General features: G+C 47.7%; 8 protein-coding genes across 8 annotated transcripts; 6 read left to right on the forward strand and 2 right to left on the reverse strand.

Annotated features, from left to right (window-relative positions):
* Nucleotides 1–292: 292 nt before the first annotated feature.
* BKA55DRAFT_543730 (uncharacterized protein) lies at nt 293–2,382 on the forward strand (the record flags this gene model as incomplete). The annotated part of the gene is made up of 6 exons (XM_046190627.1): nt 293–346; nt 625–849; nt 906–1,382; nt 1,579–1,662; nt 1,693–1,998; nt 2,029–2,382. 6 exons carry the CDS (start codon nt 293–295, stop codon nt 2,380–2,382), a joined length of 1,500 nt encoding a protein of 499 aa, XP_046045225.1.
* A 129-nt stretch (nt 2,383–2,511) lies between these two features.
* On the forward strand, nt 2,512–3,560 carry BKA55DRAFT_135127 (uncharacterized protein). Its single transcript, XM_046184863.1, has one exon. It carries the CDS (start codon nt 2,640–2,642, stop codon nt 3,285–3,287), a length of 648 nt encoding a protein of 215 aa, XP_046045226.1. The 5' UTR covers nt 2,512–2,639; the 3' UTR covers nt 3,288–3,560.
* A 572-nt stretch (nt 3,561–4,132) lies between these two features.
* Nucleotides 4,133–7,104, forward strand: BKA55DRAFT_666796 (OPT oligopeptide transporter protein-domain-containing protein). The gene is made up of 8 exons (XM_046197792.1): nt 4,133–4,345; nt 4,394–4,981; nt 5,032–5,155; nt 5,209–5,725; nt 5,776–5,971; nt 6,018–6,221; nt 6,271–6,397; nt 6,448–7,104. The coding sequence occupies exons 1-8, from the start codon at nt 4,151–4,153 to the stop codon at nt 7,059–7,061; spliced, it is 2,565 nt and encodes an 854-aa protein (XP_046045227.1). The 5' UTR covers nt 4,133–4,150; the 3' UTR covers nt 7,062–7,104.
* On the forward strand, nt 7,092–8,548 carry BKA55DRAFT_579076 (uncharacterized protein). Its single transcript, XM_046193800.1, has one exon. It carries the CDS (start codon nt 7,359–7,361, stop codon nt 8,145–8,147), a length of 789 nt encoding a protein of 262 aa, XP_046045228.1. The 5' UTR covers nt 7,092–7,358; the 3' UTR covers nt 8,148–8,548.
* Nucleotides 8,549–10,870, forward strand: BKA55DRAFT_579077 (copper amine oxidase). The gene is made up of 4 exons (XM_046193801.1): nt 8,549–8,837; nt 8,884–9,091; nt 9,141–9,506; nt 9,558–10,870. Exons 1-4 carry the CDS (start codon nt 8,607–8,609, stop codon nt 10,799–10,801), a joined length of 2,049 nt encoding a protein of 682 aa, XP_046045229.1. The 5' UTR covers nt 8,549–8,606; the 3' UTR covers nt 10,802–10,870.
* BKA55DRAFT_579081 (uncharacterized protein) lies at nt 10,871–12,377 on the reverse strand. Its single transcript, XM_046193802.1, has 5 exons — nt 12,104–12,377; nt 12,010–12,046; nt 11,489–11,954; nt 11,309–11,439; nt 10,871–11,260 (listed from the first exon to the last, which is right to left on the reverse strand). Exons 1-5 carry the CDS (start codon nt 12,248–12,250, stop codon nt 10,890–10,892), a joined length of 1,152 nt encoding a protein of 383 aa, XP_046045230.1. The 5' UTR covers nt 12,251–12,377; the 3' UTR covers nt 10,871–10,889.
* A 3,158-nt stretch (nt 12,378–15,535) lies between these two features.
* BKA55DRAFT_694724 (uncharacterized protein) lies at nt 15,536–16,225 on the forward strand (the record flags this gene model as incomplete). Its single annotated transcript, XM_046200078.1, has 3 exons — nt 15,536–15,930; nt 15,987–16,059; nt 16,109–16,225. The coding sequence occupies 3 exons, from the start codon at nt 15,536–15,538 to the stop codon at nt 16,223–16,225; spliced, it is 585 nt and encodes a 194-aa protein (XP_046045231.1).
* Nucleotides 16,226–16,449: 224 nt separating this feature from the next.
* Nucleotides 16,450–18,241, reverse strand: BKA55DRAFT_694725 (uncharacterized protein; the record flags this gene model as incomplete). Its single annotated transcript, XM_046200079.1, has 3 exons — nt 16,450–16,871; nt 16,924–18,117; nt 18,172–18,241. 3 exons carry the CDS (start codon nt 18,239–18,241, stop codon nt 16,450–16,452), a joined length of 1,686 nt encoding a protein of 561 aa, XP_046045232.1.
* Between the last annotated feature and the right edge of the window lie 555 nt (nt 18,242–18,796).

Raw genomic sequence — 18,796 nt, forward strand, 5'->3', positions numbered from 1 at the left:
CAAACTGAACGACCGAGGTTACTGATTAATAGTTAGAGCTTATGATATGTTAACGAGATGTATCAAGCCAAGACATTTAAAAATCCCAACTAACTCAAGGTTTAGATAGGCATCACGACCGAGGTTACGTTTTCAACTCCCTAGTAACAACTTTTGCGAAGTCATGCACCTACAGGGAATGAGATACTCAGCTGGCGGATCAGACTACCAGTTCAGGTAAGCCGAATCAGGCTGTCGCCAAATCTGCGCAATAAATCCATATCAGGTGCAGCACCCTATCGGTTTGAGCTGAATGCATCCGACCGAAATCGAGAAGTATGACCACCCTCTGCCTGTGTGGCAGCCCGTAAGACAGTCGGGGCTTTGAGGCTAAAGGTACCGAATTTCCCTCATAAAATAAAACCATAATACCCAAGTAAGCCAGGGATATCCTGATCTGATGTTCGGCCCACTGGTCACAGAATGTGCATAGATAAAACTCCTTCGTTCAAGCAACATTTACCACTCTAATTCCTTTGCTTTCTACTAGGAATCTTTCGCTTTCATCCTCAAATTGTTGAAGCCTGTTAATCATCATTTTGCATCGTGCTTTCATTAGCTATGGAAGCTATAACTATGGAATAGTTATGGGATGAAGCAGCTGAGCGGTTTCTGGCTCGTACTGGTAAAGGCCTGAACCGAAACCATCCAATGATACTGGACGACGTGCGAAAACAGATAGAATCGCGAACAGAGTCGGCCACAGACGTTGACATCGCAAATACACTGAAACACAAGAAGGAAATAGGTCTGAATATCCTTGAATGTCTGAAACTCCTTGGCGGTATAGCTGCACAAGGCGCCAGCTTGGTAACCATTCTTCACCCCGATTGAGTTTTCGAGCCGCTACTATCACCATCACAAAGGATGATATTACTACAGTACAAAACTTCTTATGGACCTTGTTCCAGAAGTCAGTGGTTGAGAAGTTCGAGTTTGAGCCACTGGCTGGACAGATTAACCGGACCAAGGGCGAAATAAGGGTAAACGAGTACGACGCACACTTAGCCATAGTGATGCAAGCCCTGAACTTCTTGATAAAGAAACCAGATGCTAGAACTGAAAGACTGGGGAGGTATCAGGTTTGGAATCTTCCAGTCCATTTGAAGGAATTGAAAAACCCTGAGCCTGATCACAAGGTCGACAATGCAGCAAAGAAAGACATAGGTAACATACTTTTCGATATCCTCGGCCAAGGCACCATCATTAGGAGGCATTGGGAACGTTTCGTTGACGTGCCTTTGTTCTGCAACGCAATGCAGATTTCAACAATTTTGGCATGGCTGCAGGATCCTGATGTTACTGGCCATTTCGGGATATACCAAATGAATTGGTTGGACAAGGTAATTTCAAGCCCGAGCCCTCATCGAGCTTTACTATTCTCCATGGCCCGTGAAGTTAGTCACAGATGACTCAAGAGTCGTGAGAATGATCCTTGGGAAGCATATCGGTCGCTCAGACGGTACCTTTCATTGGTAAGTCTAGAATGGTGCTTTGTTCACGCATACGTCTATTTGGACATAACTGACGTTGTCCTAGGTAGTTTCAGAAGGAGAATCAGATGTGTGTGATGATTCTATCGTGATCTTGAGTACAGATGAAGAGTCTGTAGCCCTTGACAAAGTAGAGCGTTGGTGCAAGAGCATACTTTAGGTTACAAACGAGCAGTCTTTATGGTACGAGAGAGTTGGGGAGACGGCTAGAAAAGTCGATGAGTTCGACCATGCGATTGCGATGTTCCTGAAGGCGACCAAGATGCCTGGAGCATCATGGACGTGTCACAGAGGTCTCGCCCGCTCTTACCATCAAGCCGGAAATATGAATGACGCCTGTGAATCCATGAAGAAGGCGTTAGAGATTCTCACTGGCTTGAAGGATCCTAACCCTAATGATATCTGGGTAACCAATATGGATCTTGGAAAATGGTACTTTGAACTCAAGGAGCCTGACTTGGCAACCGTATACTAGGAAAGAGCTCTAGAGGCCAAGCCAGCTGACGACGAAGCATACTACCGGATACTGGAAGCCAACCTTACATCAAAATCTCAAGACCGTGCACTGAGTCTTATTGAATCCATGAGCCATGACACGTCAGCAAAGGGCGGTATAAGTCGCCTGGGCTCTGCACTTCTACTCATGGCAACAGACGACGAGACTTACGACAGGCATTTCACCAGTATTCTCTCGTTGACTGCTTCCCGTGATGGGATGTTAGGGATAGTTCTGAACGCCATGGAGGAAGCCATTCAGCTCGCAGCTGACAACGATCTGCTTTTCGAAAGAAGCGCCCTTCGGCTCTACAAAGGTCTCGCACTCTACTACTACGGCGATGAAGCTGATTAGAATCCACTCACATCAGCTGTAAGACTCTGGGAGCAATGCCACTCGGATGCAAGAAGAGTGATCGAGGAAACTGGGACCTACGTACAGTGGAAATGGATGTGGTTGGGTGGCCAGGTTATTAGTGACATAATCTGTCATTATTTCAAAGAAGCTACGGCAGCAAATACTGAGATTTCGGCATTGGCAAAACTTGATGAAATAACAACTGGCCATTGAATTGCGTATGAAGATAGCCGGGTATTCCAGCCGAGTCTTACATGGGAGTCTATGAGACCCTACAGGGCAACTTCACCGCCGCAAGAACACATTTCCGTAAGAACATGCTCACGGCTCATGAGATGCTATCCGACGACACGGACGAGAACGACGCTGACGCTTATTTTGTCTTGTTTCAATGCCTCCCCCATACAGAGGACGATGTTAATGCTCTCGTTGCCTTCGAGCTGACGGGGCCGATAGAAAAAACGATCGAAATGAGGCTTGGTGAGATCCGGGGTGAAGATAAAGTCGCCGCAACAGAGCTCCTTGAGTTCGCCAAAGAGAACTTATCACTAAGCGATACTGCTCCTCATAGATACACGGCTGTCCTTAACGAGTTGCAACGACGAATCCACCTGGAAAATGAGGAAGATGAGAAAACCACGACAACTGAGACCTATCAAAGGCTTTACGCCCTTCTGGTCAAGAAACGACCGGCTACAGGAGATGACGATGATCCAAGCCAGCCGTATGAGATCACGGACAGCGATATTGTGGTCAACTGGCGATACATCTGCAGCGGGAATTGCGGAGGGGCTTGGGATTTCGAGACTGACATCAACATCTGCAAGTACTGCTGGGACACTCCCTTTTGCCAAAAGTGTCTACCGCAGCTTCAGCAAGGCACATCGAAGATGTTGGCTTGAAATGATCGGCGCTGTCCAGCAACCGTTTTTGGAACAGATAGAAACAGACGGGATTTACTTCAATTAAGACTTCTTGAGGTATGATATGTTTGGGTGGACGAAACAGAAACTCATGCCAACTTCTGAGTACGTTCTCGAAAAAAGATTTGGACAAACTCCTAGGTACTCCAGTGCAAGGATATACGTAAAAGAAAAACTGAAGCCGATCGCTCACAACAAGGGTGCGAAGGCGCGATGCTTTAAAAAGTTTATACGATGGAGAAACATTGCGGCCCGAAAATAACACGCATCCACTTCGCAAGCACGCAATTTGAGTTCACCATGTCGTTTCCCATTGATCCCTGATAGGTAATCCACAAAGAAAAGCTTTCATGTGGCTGGTATACACGATGTTCAGTGGCAGTTCACGCCACGAGATCGTGTTGAAATGTTGTGTGTATCGATACGAAAACTCTGTTGTACTGGAGGTCGACACATATCCCCGACACGTATGTGACTTTCTCTAATGTTTTTCTGGCATCAGCAATCTTTGAGATTGATCATCTACGATCTGGGGAAAAAGACCGACTCAAACCCTGAACAGTTGGATACTTTTATCAATCGTGTCTCTTAGCTGCTCCCGAAGGGTTCCATCCCCGGCCCGACAACCCACAGCCCCATACGACCTTACAAGCATTAAGTCCGTGAGTATAGACGATTGTCGTGCGCAATTACTCTATCGAGAACACTTGGCAAGAAAAACGTGCTGCAAGACAACTGGGTCGTGATCGGCCTCGTCCGAACGGGACGACTTTTATAAGATGGCTTCCCAATCTTCTGTCTTTCAAGGCGCATCTGCCTGTCCACCACAATCGAACACCAACATGACCTCCATTTCGGAGAAGACCGCCACAGGCAACGATGTCCAAGCGACAGAAAAGAGAGCGGATGTCGCTTCTACCGGATCCCTCAAGGATGAGTCCATGAACGGGAGAGCCCAGATCTTGGGTGCTACACCGGAGGAAATCATCGAGGCAGAGGAGCATGCGCGTACGATGGACCTGAATGAGACTAAAAGGGTGAGGAGACCCGACATTGATCGCCAACGTCTGCTAATACCGACACAGCGCGCCGAAAACCTGATCTACCTTCATGAACATGATCCCAACTTCAGCTCAGAATCTATCATCCGTATTCAAGCATTCCTCAACAACGAAGACATCTTCACAAATCCTCATAAGCATGAAGACGCCATCTCAGACATCAAGACAGAGATTGCACTTGTCACTATCAACTCACCCTACGCCGAAGTCCGCGCCGTCGTAAGCAACAAGGACGACCCATCGACACCAGCTGGAACTATTCGAGCCTGGACCATCGGTCTATTTTTCGTGGTCTTGCAGAGTTTCGTGAATCAGCTGTTCTCAGTACGACAGCCGACAATCCGACTCCAAGCTCCAGTAATTCAGCTCCTTTCGTTTCCTCTCGGCAAGGCTTGGGAGAAATGGCTTCCTGTTGGCGAGTTCACGCTGTTTGGCGAAAAGCTGCAGCTCAACCCCGGAAATTTCAATCAGAAAGAGCACATGCTGATCTCGATCATGGCAAATGTCTCGACGAGTTTGCCGCATTCGCGATACATCATTTTTACTAGTTGGTTGAAGAAGTACTTTGACTTGCCATTTGCGGCCGATTTTGGCTTTCAGATCTGCCTCTCGGTGAGTAAAACTGCGAAATAACTCTCACTGAGTTTTACTAACAGAAATAGCTGGCTATGAACCTGTTGGGCTTCGGTCTTGCTGGGTTGGCGCGACGTTTCCTAGTCTACCCGTCATTCTGTATCTGGCCTCGCTCCCTCGCAACCATCGCCCTCAACCAGAGTCTGCACAACGGTAAGTCTAGAGAAAACGCATCTTTAGTGTGTCAAGTTGACTGACCACCGAAGAATCTGGAAACGCAAGCGTGCTTGGTCCCTTCAAGAAGATGTACACCATGTCCCGGTACCGCTTCTTTATGCTCTCTTTCGCCGCCATGTTCGTCTGGTTTTGGTTCCCCGACCTCATCGCCACAGCCCTGTCCCTATTCAACTGGCTCGCATGGATCTCACCCAACAACTTCACCCTCGCAGCCATCACCGGCGTATCCAAAGGCCTTGGTTTCAACCCTCTTCCAACCTTTGACTGGAACATTGCCACTTACTACATCGATCCTCTGCTGGTTCCCTTCCATGTCACTGTCAACATGTTCCTCGGTGCCTTGTTGGGCGGTATTACTATCATCGCCATGTACTGGAACAACACCTACAATACCGGATATCTCCCTATCAACACAAATACCATGTTCGATAATACGGGCGCCAAGTACAACGTATCTTCTATCTTGGATGATCGTGGATTGCTAGATGCAGAGAAGTATCAAGCTTACAGCCAGGTCTACATCGCTGCTTCATCTGTCACGTACTAGTAAGTTTCTCTGACTGACCAGCCATGAGCGTGGTACTGACAAGAGATAGCCTCTACTTCTTCGCCGTGTATAGCGCGATTATCTCATATGCTGCTCTGTATCACTGGAACGACATCAAGCTTGGTTTCGTGTCTCTCTGGCAAAGCTTCAAGAAGAAGAGCAAGATGAGCGAGTTCAAGGATATTCACACAAAGCTGATGGAGCAGTACAACGAGGTTCCTGAGTGGTGGTACTTGATACTTAACGTGAGTTCTTTAGATAAGCATAGTAGCCTTGACTAACGCGATATAGATTGTTGGGGTTGCTTTCGGTATTGCTTCTGTAGCAGCTTGGCCCACCAACACCAGCGTCGGCACCGTCTTCTTCGGTCTTGCTCTTGCGATTCTCTTCACTATTCCCACTGGAATCATCTTTGCCACTACTGGTATTGAGGTTGAGTTCAATGTCCTCGCTGAGTTTATTGGAGGAGCATGGCAGCCTGGCAATGCCTTGGCTGTAAGTTTCCAACCACCCAAATTCCGAGACTCTCGGCTAACATTGCTAGATGAACTTCTTCAAGGGCTTTGGATATGTAACAGTCGCTCACGCCCTCGATTTCGCCAATGATCTGAAGCTTGGTCACTACCTCAAGATTCCTCAGCGCCAGACCTTCTGGTGCCAGACTGTTGCCAGTAAGTAATACTTCAGTACTTTAATGCTCACTTCAACTGACTGTCATTAGCTGTTGTCTCTGCGTTCGTTTGCACTGCAGTGATGAACTTTCAGATCATCAACATCCCCGAAATCTGCCAGCCTACACAAAAGGACCGCTTCACTTGTCCCGGTGTCGAGTCTTACTTTACTGCTGCCGTGCTCTTTGGCTCTCTCGCACCTCAAAGAGTCTTTGGCGAAGGTGGAATGTACACAGCTCTCCTCGCAGCTTTCCCAGTTGGATTGGCGTTCCCCGTCATCTACTACTACGCGACCCGAAAGCTGCCAAAGACGCACTGGCTCACAAAGATTCATCCCGTCGTCATCTTCAGCGGCGGTCACATCTGGTCTCCCTACAATCTGGCCTACGTCTGGCCCGCAGTCATTCCGGGTTGGATCTCTTGGGTCATCGTCCGAAAGAGATACTTTCAGTTCTGGGCAAAGTACAATTATGTCCTTTCAGCAGCTTGGCAGACTGGCATCGCTCTCGCCGCGGTGGTCATCTTTTTCGCTGTGAGCTACCACGGCGCGTCGATCAATTGGATCGGCAACAGTGCAGACAGTGGTTGCGAAGCTCAGACCTGCACCAGACTCAAAGTTCCAAATGGAACCATCTTTGGGCCTCAGCCCGGAACCTTTGCCTAGATATGCTACTAATAGCGAATTTCTAGTGACAACTCAATAGAACATGTTTTAATTCTTGAATACGAAAGCCAGACCAATAGTCCCCGGGTAATATTAAATACGTGACCGTGCCGCAGATCCTACCACATCTTCATCCCCGTATTCTAGGCAGAACTCGCTTTAGCGCTTCCACTGCCTATTCCAATGCTAGGATTCAGATCCTAAACACCAACTGAAACGTTGTATAAAAATGTCGGATTTCTCTTTTTCTTTTGAAACGCTATTTTGACATAACATCTAGCTTGATAATTCACGAGAATGGTTTATTTACCGCCCAATCAACATGGCGATTGCCTCAAATGCTATCTCGCCACTCCATTCACAGATGAAGAGCTGAAAGCTTTCAAGGCAGCTTTTGAGCTTGGCGCATGCTCTAAATTTTCTCCTCTGATGCAACTCAAGATCATCCGCGCACCAGACGATTATTTGGGCAAATCGCATCAATACATTCGTGCGAAAGAAACTGAAGCTGGCAATACGGATCCATTTATCGTCGTTGATGACGAGGCTAAGAGCAGAGGCGCAGTCTGGTACATCGATCAATTCGCTGAGGAAGATCAAGTCCAAGACGGAGAAGCTGAGAGCACAGATGTTGTTTTCAAGATTCTCACCCAGACTGAGGCGTTGGCTGTCGCTCACATAAATTACGCCATCGCCAATTCGAGCATTGGTGAGGATCTGGACAATTGCGCTGTGGATCTACCCCTCACCAACGACTTTCATCAGCCCGACCTGAATGATTGCGGTGGCATAGACCTTGAACAGCAGCAATGGGAGCAAGATGCTTGGGTTATTACTGAACCTGGAGAATTTGAAGAGAGCACCGATTCTGAGCTGTTGAATAACTTCTCCCCTCGCCCGAACAAGGTGGCTAGGCTGAGAGAGGATGTTGCCAAGTCTGTTGGGTTAGTCAGCTCTTGGACAATTCCAAGTGATGCAGAGCCCATTGATCTTGAAGACGGAACTAAGAAAGAGTTTCCTCAGGGTAGTGTTGTTTTGCAGCAAAAGTACAACCCAGGATTTCCATGGCCAGTGGACTCACTGTAGGCGGAAGATAAACCGTCAAGTGGACGAGCTGCATAGGACACCTTGTTTCTCAATAGGTCTTACAACCACCAATGATATGTAATTACGCGCTTTAGCTCCGCCCTTCGTGTCATCGCAGCTTATCGCAGATGTTATTTCCCACGATGGCGGAACCGAGCACATCTCAACTAAGATAAGCGGGACAAACAAAGACGATCTTTGCCCAAAACGCACCTTATCATCAGTCATTCTCAACGCTGCAGGGCGCTTTTCCACATACAGAAAGTGCATCATAGCCGTGGAATGGGTAGAACTTCCCAACGCAGCAATTTTTGGAGAATCGTGGTGGGGAGGAATGTGTGAATCATCAACTCCGCATCAAGACGCACAGATCCAGCATTAATGATAAATAGTTAGCCACTTCGTCAATTATTGTTTTCATCCGATTAACAGCGGCTCTAGATCATTGGGATTACAATCATGTCTTCTGCTCCTCACCCGCTTTGCCCACTGACGGGTGATGAGATTCAGGCTAGTGCACGCTTGATTGAGAGTGTGTGGCCACAGTCTGTCTCGCTATCTTTTAAGGTTATAACGCTCAGTGAGCCAGCGAAGGAGAAGCTTGCACCATATTTGGAAGCATTCGACAACGGAACTTCCCCTTCGCCGCTTGAACGTCTGGCTTTTGTTGCGTATTATATCCGTGGAACGGTGAGTGGACCCCACTTTGTTATCATGTATGATCTGACTGTAACAGGATATTTTTCATGAAGCTATCGTCAACTTGACCACTGGCAGGATCGAGAGCAATGTGAAGCTTGGACCGAATGTTCACGGCAATGTTGATTATGATGAGGCTCAGAGAGTCGAGAAGCTTGCGCTTGAGGACCCGCAGGTTTTGGCTGAGCTGGAAAAGCTGAAGTTGCCAGAGGGGACTGTTGTTTGTGCGGATCCCTGGATTTACGGTAAGCCCATTATTTCATGGTGAAAAGGAGTAAGAGCTGACTTGCATAGGGTCCGACGGAGTTGAGGATGATGTCCGTATGTACCAGGTCTTCCTGTACATGCGGGACCCCGCAAATTCTGGCGAAGCTGATTCGAATCACTACGCATTCCCTCTACCTGTTTCACCGGTCATCGAATGCGTTAACTACAAGGTCATTCGAATTGATGTACTTCCTACTGGCGCTGATAACACTATTAAACCCCTTACGCCTTATCAGCCAAAGCCGGCTAATGAGTATATCCCGGAAGCGCAAGTGCTTCGGAAGGATCTCAAGCCACTGCATGTAAGCCAGCCCGAGGGGCCAAGCTTCAATGTGGTACCGGTCGGTGAGACTGGAAACGTTATCTCGTGGCAGAAGTGGACCTTCTTCGTCGGTAAGTTTGAGATCTTGCCTTACTCAATCATCTCCCAGCTGACATAAATAGGCTTCAATCAACGTGAGGGAATGGTGTTATACAACGTCAAGTATGACAACCGTCCCTTGTTCTACAGACTTTCCCTCTCAGACATGAGCGTGCCCTACGGTGATCCACGACACCCGTTCCACAAGAAGTCAGCATTTGACTTGGGTGATGCCGGTGCTGGTGCTACAGCCAACAACCTCAAGCTTGGCTGTGATTGCTTAGGCAGCATTCAGTACCTCAGTGGTGTGATTTGCGACGACCAGGGCAGACCATTGCCAATGGAGAATGTTATCTGTATTCACGAACAAGATGCTGGTATTGGATGGAAGCATACCAACTACAGAACCGGAAGAGCAGCTGTTGTACGAGCACGTGAGCTTGTGCTGCAGTCCATCATCACAGTTTCGAACTATGAGTATATCCTCATGTTCCTGTTCAACCAAGCAGGAGAGGTCACATATGAAGTCCGCGCCACGGGTATTCTGTCTACGCAGCCGATTGACCACGAGCTGGACAAGACAGGAGTGCCTTTTGGTACTGTCGTGCATCCCGGTGTGCTAGCAGGCATTCATCAGCATATCTTCTCCCTACGTGTTGACCCCATGATTGACGGCCATACGAATCAGCTGGTATACAGTGAAGCCCACAGAATACCTCGTGATCCTCACTTGAACCCTCATGGTATCGGCTACGAAGTCGTCGAGAAGACCATTGACAAGACAGCTGGTTTGGATATCGATTACGACCTTAGTCGGGTCTACAAGATCACCAACCCCAACTCCCTCAACCCTGTGAACGGCAAGCCAGTTGGCTACAAGATTATGGCACCGCCGTTCCAGAAACTCATGGGCGATGAAGACAGCTTCCTACATAAGCGCGCCGAGTTCGCAGACCATAACATCTACGTCACCACGCATCGTGACCGTGAACTCTACGCGGGAGGATGGTACACCAACCAGTCTCGTGGAGGCACAGGCGTGAGAAGCTGGGCAGAGAGAAATGAGACACTGACGCCGGAGTCTGATATTGTGCTGTGGGTGCAATTCGGTATCAACCATATCCCGCGCATCGAAGACTTCCCTGTCATGCCAGTTGAGATTCTCAAGGTTCATCTCAAGCCTGTCAACTTCTTTACCAAGAACCCTGCGCTGGATGTGCCACCGAGCGAGCAGAGCGTCAACCAGAGTACGCTGATTGAGAACAAAAAGCCAGACATTGCCGATAACTGTGGATGCGAGTCATCGACTGTCCCTTCAAAGTTGTAGTCTGAGTCACTAGCGATGGAATGCCTCACGGTGTAAAGAATTGTGACATCAATGAGACAATATTAATATTATTCGTTTACTATGCCAACTATGGATAAGGCCCTATGCGTTCAACATGAACTGTTGTTTCTTCTGATATTTGTATCCCATCCAATCCCTCATTTACTGTCGGCGGAGGCGTTTGATGCCTCCACGGACTGGAAATTGTTATCTCTGTACCATAACTCCACCCAGCATGCGAAGCCTCAATGTCGTATCCCGCCGGGATATCATCGTTCATTACAAATTCGCACACGGAACTTGAGCCGTTCTGTACTGATGTTTTGGTGCCGCGGCTGCCCTTGATGCCGTATTCCGGCGATAGGGCCGAATCGACGACTGCGCGCTTGCTTCTGTGAGAGGCGAGGAATGAGGAGGGGACAATCTTTCGGAATACAGGTCGTAACATCGGTAGCGAAACTAGAGGACGTCAATTGATATTTGTAATATTGGGTCGGTATGATGTACCCGAAACATTCGTGAGGTTGCATTCTGCTGCAGCCAAGGAGCCGTGAAAGCCGATCTTGAGGGCGATTTCTCTTGAACTGCCATTGTACTTGAAGGAATCATGGATGACAAGAATAGTCAAGACGCACACACTGTGCACTGGTTAGTACAAGGCTTTCGAGATCACCACGGGAAACACACAGAGCACCGAAGCCAAAGAGGGCTATAACAGCAAGTTTTTGACCAAGCGGGAGGTGCATTTTGATGACTTCAATCAGAGGGAGAACAAGAATAATAATATCCAACACAGCATGCGTAAGACCAGTGGAGAAGAAATAAATATTGCTCGTGACATGGCAATGGGTAGCTCGTCGGGCGAGATCCCAGTAGGCTGACGTCGGCATACATGACAGTGTTAAGAGGAGTATTCGGACGATGAACCATGCGACACAAAGGGCGAGGACAATTTGGATTGCGGTTCGTGAACTAGAATATTTGAAGAGGCGCCAGTAAAATGTCAAGATGGCGAATTTGGCGAAGCCGATGCCAATGGTATACGTCAGGCTGCTCAGCCAAATGAGGAGGTATGATCGTTCGAGTCGTTCTTCTTCGGTGAGATGCGATGGGCCATCTTTGAGCGGTCGACCGAGGCCGAAGCCGAAAAGAACTGGAAACACATTCAGCAATCGGAATTGATACAGGCGAAATGGGTATGTTCTTACAGACTAGGTTGTCAATCGAGTACGCGAGAGCTCCAACCTGCGCAGCAATATTAGCGATTGATCATCCAGTGGCAGAATGTTAAGCATAACGCACGAACGCAACAACAGCCAACCAATCATCAATCCCATATCCAGCCCTCGTCGTCCGTCTCGCAAGCAATCTCAGCACTAGAACCAGCGCGGCAAGCGGCAAAGTAATAAAGATAGAAGCATAGACATTCGGTCTATAATCCGCTTCCATCGTGCATGATCAACACTGCAGCTCACTTGGAGCCCGAAAGAAGAAGAATAAGAAGTTTGGAAGGAAAAGAGAAGGAAGGGATGGGGGGAGGTAAGAAGAAGGGCTTGTCTCACATTGAACCAGTCAGCTTTGACGAATGATTCAAGTGAATCAAATCAGAAGACGCGCTAGAGGGCTCAATGATGTTATCCTGGCTGCGCTAAGGGGAAACGGTTCGCGGGGGAAAGGAGATGCCGATGCGGGGGATGCGCTTTAACGTTTGTCCTTGGTGTTTTTACTGGTGAAAGAGAAACGCTTTGACTTTGTTATGACTGTGGGATTGTGAAAGGTCGTGTTTTAGTGTCAAGATTATTTGTCGGATTTAACGTTGTCAAGAACTTCGGCACTCGTGCGTAATTTCCAGAGGTTCCGAGCGTCAATGCCCTGCGTCTTAAGCTGTTGCCCTCATCCGTGGATGGAGTGCCCTAACGACTTTCCTGTTAAGCCGCATTTCTCGATTGAGAGTGTGTGTACCAGCTTCTACATCGTTGGACTGATCCCAGTTTTCCCATGGTGAGGCTATTCAACCCTCATAACCCGTCCAAACAACAAAACATCTTCAGCTTACCAAATTAACGACATGTCAGAATATTGCGCTAAAACAAGCATAGCGTCGGTTTTCAGCTGCGACGTCGCTAAACTGCGCAGACTGCTTGCATTACGACGAGCGAATCCCAGCGAAAAGAAAGCATCTCGGATATCCAGGGTAGCTCATTAATAGTCAGACTCATACAGCTGAAGTTGTTCAGCGCTGACAGCTCAGAAGAGCTAAACCAATTGAGAGTGCTAAATGGATAGGTAAATGCCAAGTACTTCTTCAGGTCGTGAGAAATTAGGGATTTGCCCTTTCTATTAAAGCCAGAAGACTCCAGCCACAAACATGTTATCGTACCTACAGTCTCTTATATCATTGCCTGCTAGCCAGTAATACTACTAGCCTTATGCATCTTAAGATACGGTATTATCGTTATACGTTTTGGGACATATGGCCACTAGAGAATAACGATTCGATGCTATGCAACATGCTATCGTCAATCAAAACCACCGTTCCGACGACCGGGGAGGCCGCCAGCAAGGTTTAGGTGGTTATATAAATTATGCTCGCCTGGCTCACTACAAAGGATCTGCTCAATATGAGAACCATTATCGCTAGATGTTATTTCTCTACTTTTAGGTTTTATTTGCCCTGATAGTTTTGTACATCCTGCGTTGCTAGAGTCGTTCTCATGGATGCTATTCACGAATATCTATCGTGTCTTAATCACCTGTGTTAGGAGCCTAAAGTTTAACCTTATGGGAGCAAGTAGTCATGTAGTTCACAAATATCTCTCAGACGATGGCAAATTGGAAAGCTTCATACAATCACAAGCTTGAAATTCAAGCTCAAAACTCTTCTGTGCAAAAGGATATTCATGTGTGGTCTTTAACTTTGTGCTGGGGCCCGAAGCTTCTGCTAACGCCTCAACCTCATACATACAGTAGCATAAGAATATTCAATGTCATGTAAGTTTGGCCATCTATAGAATAAGATTGTCCCGCCCTTGACGAGCATAATCGTGGAAACCACCATGCCAGAATAATAATGGTGACTTGAGCAAACATCTCAAGTTGCAAGAATGGAAAGCCCTTTCAAGAGTAGCGATTGTGGATTCTGCCACGGTATTGATGGCGACTTCAACTTTGTTGCAGCATTGAAAGCTTCTGCGGCGCTTATACCAGCTTCCATGTGCAACCAGGCAACAGTCGAGTTGAGAAACAGGCGCCGGTACACTAGGTGGACAGTCAGCAGCTAGAATAACTCGAACAATATTCGTAAAGACAACCATAGACATGTGCCTAGTAAACCTGAGAGGGGCAAGACTAATCTCAACATGGAACACACAAGCGAAGCTGAGCTCTGAACTTCTAAAGACGATGGGCGATAAAACCAAGAATAGCGTGAGATCTCTTGTTTAAGTTTGTAGGGGGTTCGATTCATCACCTCGCCCCTTATCTTGGTCTTTGTCTCGTAACAGAAAGTGTATCTGTTGAGATAATCGGACCCATGCTGATTTATGACATAGCTGAGATCATAGAGTGACTCTCTTTCCATTTCAGTCCTGATGTTTTCCAAGTCGTATTGGTCAGAGCATTAGCCTCAGTATAGTAACCACGAGGGTCTTTGGCGGGGATAGTCATCCAAGTTCCCCCCCAAACACGAGAGGGTTACGAAAGTACCATTAACCGCCACGTCCGAAAACGCCGCAGAGAATATTTCAGTGGTAAGACTAGTCTTGAGAGACTCTGCTCAGCCTTTGGAAACGCGCTAGGAGGGCCTCAAAAAGAAGTGCTAGCTTGGGCTTTTTGCGTGATTTGCTACTACAATTGAAGTGCCGAATCGATGAGCATATTGTTCAATACAGGTCAGGCTTAGTCCATTCGATACTTGAGGATGGCGCAATCCAAATTGGAAAATGGCCTTATGGTATGAGACATATTTCTCCGAAAGCGGTATAAGTCAGCTTCAACGCCGAGCTGAGAACCCCTGGTCAATTGCCAATCACATCAACTGTTTGCTCTTTCAATTTCCAATTCGCAAGTGAACAGTTGTGGCGGTCTCGGCCCGCGCCGTTCAACCTCTCAATTAGTATGGATTGCGAGTCCAGACTGTATGTCACGTACAGAATCATTGTCAACTATACTCGAATCACCGTGAGGTTCTTTGGCCCCATAGTGTATTCAGCTTGCCACCAGGACTATACAGGATGACATAGCGTCATGCAGTTCTGTTCACAAGCGCTAAAAGCAATATCACCTCAGCCTCCAGCCTCATCAGGAAGTCGTGATGTCGACAATGTGACGAGAATCATCGCAATATTTGCTCTGAACCTTGCCATAGCACGATGTTTGGACCTTCATGGTTAGATCATACTCTCGTGGCCCAAGAAATGGCCAGCTGAAAGTAAGACAGACATTCTTCAGCAGTTACAGAACATACAGACTAAACCATCTGAGGATTGCTTCACCGTCGGCTAAGCGCTTAGCGAAGAGCGGTTCTGTTATGGGATTTAGCTGTGCATTCAATCTGTTTGTAATGCTTCCAGTATATCTTCAACACCAAATCATTAGCTCCGAGCCACGGGGGAAAATCTATAAAAGCTGCAAGAGTCCCCGGCCTGGAGAATAGCATCCTCATCAAACACATCAGATCTCCTCAAGAAACAACAACAACCAACAAACCTCCAAGTCCCTTTCAAACCTATCGCAATGGCCACCACTCTCGCTTTCCCTCAGCAACAGCAGCAGCCCCAGGGCCTGCCCATCCAGTCCGTGAGCTCCAACTCCGTGGACGGCGCTCTTCTCAGTGCTCTAGCAGCCTACATCACTGGCGGTTCTGATGCTCGCCACACCACTGAGCAGGAGATCCAAGACCTCGCTTCTGAGGCTATCGCCAGACCTGGTGGTCGGGCTCACCTCGAGGCTATCATTCAGTCTGAGGGATATATCGAGCACAAAGTCTGGAAGAACCAGGCTACTGCAAAGGGAAAGCTTACCCTGACCAAGACTGATATCACTGTCAGTCTTGAGGTGGCTACCCTCCAGCTTGTCTTCACTGCCGAGGGTTCTGGTGTTTTCCCGCCCGCTACCGCCACGCTTCCCGTGTAAGTGTATCTTAGAACGCAATTATGGAAGAGGATGTTGACTGATGTTATCTTAGTGGTACCTTCTACTACAATGACTTCGGTCAGTTTGGCCAGGGAGATGCCACCTTCAAGCTCCATGTCAAGGGTGTAAGTGAACAACGCCTATATTCAAACAACAGGACTTAACACGCTACAGCTCGATCTTCATATCAAGATCTACCGTAACCAGGTCTACGTCGGACACTTTGAGTACAAGAACGTCACCTTCGTCTTACCTCCTGGTGGTGTCGATCTCAACGGCAAGATTGCCTGAGCGCAGTGTTAGCCTGCTCAATGTGCTCTCTGATTATCAGGGGGTATCGTTTTGGAACTGGTATTCCTTGAAACTTGTTTAGTTATTGTTTTTGTTTTTAGCTAGCTGTTTCGCTCCTTAATCTGCAATCATCATTCCCGGGACCAATCAATGGCTTCTTATGAACCTGGTGAAATTTTGATTTGATATGCAATTACCAACCATCTTGGTTCCCACGCGACGAACTATCCAAGTCGAACCTTTCTCCACATTCTCAAGCATTCCTGCAGGTCCATAGACACTGTTCCCTCCAAAGCCGTAGAGGTATCCCGAATCATAGCTACCAATAGTGACGCATGGGCAAAGTCAACTTGATCATCTTGAACTGCCTGATAGTCAGACTGTTTCATACCTCCGACATCAGCCCAAGCCTTCCACTTGTCCAGCATCCGGCAGATATTGGCTGCAAATTCCCCATCCAGAACCATGCGATGTAACATAAAGCCAACGACATCCTTTACAGTAAGTGAGTCATCCCAATGGCCTTTCCCTTGAAGCCATCGCAGGCAATGCTCAGCAACAAGCTTTGTGTCCCACTTGGGGCTGCGGAGGGCTTCCATCATGCGCTGATCGCGTCTCAGCTGGCCCGTTCTGAGTTTCTCCCGCACTATGGTATGTCAGCAATGGACTTAGAAATCTATATGATTGGGCTGACTTACTCTCATCCATCCGCTCTTGATTCTCCTTGCGCATTCGAGCTTGTGCCGCCGCTTCACGCTGAGCAGGAGGCAACAGTGCTTCTGCAGCAATCGCAGCCCGTTGTTCCTGAGACTTTCGTGCAAACTTGTGAATATCAGTTCCGTGGTCATCATATCTGGTCGCCCACGTCGGCGTCTCAGATTCGTCAACGATGCCTAGAACAACCAACACTCCGCAAGGTACAGTTTCCTTCCGTGCAAAGGACAGAATATCGTCTGGTATTTTGTAGTTCCATAGAATGGTCTGACTAGATGTTCCAAAGGCGGTGGCTGCGCTGGAAAACCATACACCATCTGATTTAGCAGGCTGAGTTCGCAGGTGGTCGATGTAAAGGCTTTCCAGGTTCAAAGTTGTCTGAATACCATAGTGATCCTGCTCGGTCAGCGCCGTGACGAGCCCTGACATGGAGATCTGACAAGTAATTGCACTCGACTGTGGAGAAGCTTGGTTAGTTCCTGGGCGTGAATCAGCCTCCCGATCCTTCCCTGCTGTTAGTCCGTCCTCTGAGTTCCGAGCTGAGTGATCCGGAACCTCCGACGCGCTTCCAGGCTTGTTGGTATTGTCTTTCTGAGGTGGTGACGGCAATCGGACCCAATATGGCGGCAAGTTGGAGTAATCTCTTGTGATCCAGGAGCTAGACCAGGCAACAGTCAACGAGAGGTTTCCATCAGAATCATTTGACGGAGCGATTGTCAACGCGTCTTGCCGACCTTCGGGAGACATCATCAAGCAACATCCTACAGGTGTCCAAAGTCCCGATGATCTCAATAACTTCCATCCATGGGGGTTCGGGACAGCGCCAAGATCGAGAAGGTAGCAAACAAGCTCATCGAATGCCACCTCGACTTGAGGTTGTCGGACTTGATCAGCATACTCCACTCGCTGAGTCTTCATACCAATTGAGTGAGTTTTCCAGTTAAATGTGGTCCAACTACCGCCAGGGATAGAGCTGGGATGACGCGACAGAGTCCAGTACTCTGAGCGATCCTGGAATCTGTCCAGCGGCATGACGGCATAACGCGGGAGCTCTATCTCGATGACTCTGTTGACAATATCACTCCGTGTAAGTGCTGTCAGACGACTATGCCGCAGCATACGCTTTATCTTAGAAAGCGAGATGAGCGTGGAGAGCGTGTTGTATAGAATTGGGAGAACTGCCGGGGTAGTTAGTCGCTTGGCGTACGGTATACGAGGAAGCTAGTGAGTACCTCCCAAGACTGCCAAGGGCACACCGATATAGGTGATGATATCGGTCGGCGACTTTCCATTGTCTGCCATGCTGAAGTCGCGATAATTTCATCTGTGTCACGAAACATTTCGAAATTGCGAAAGGGGTTTTCTGAGAGTTCAGCTGAAATGAAAAATACCGACTAGGCTGATTTAGGTATGATCTGAAGCTAAAACAGCCACGTATCGTTAGAGGAATGGTGTCTTTTATTTTATATCTCGTACTAATAACAGATTTCTAAATATGAAAATGTTCAGTCATAGAATCGAAGTGGTCTGTAAGGAAGGTCTATCAGTGTTTGCCTATAAGGTGGCGTTATATGGGTGTTTTGTATTAGACGTTGGGCTGGCTTGACATCATGGCGGTGAAGTCGACTTACCTGATTTGGTGAATCAATGCGACTCATTGAATCTACACAACAGAAAATGAAAAGAAAAAGGGAGGGAAAAAAGAATTATGACGGTGAACTTTTTACATCCCTATAGCGAGTTCATACTGAATATCCAGAGACGGCTCAAGAAATGATGAAAAACACATCTACTTCAGGGTAGCGCGGAGCATCTGCGACACGGACCCCTTACAGCATCCTTGAGGCCAAATCATGT

Source organism: Fusarium redolens (genome assembly GCF_020744475.1).
Source record: "Fusarium redolens strain MPI-CAGE-AT-0023 chromosome Unknown BKA55scaffold_16, whole genome shotgun sequence".
Taxonomy (NCBI): Eukaryota; Fungi; Ascomycota; class Sordariomycetes; order Hypocreales; family Nectriaceae; genus Fusarium; species Fusarium redolens.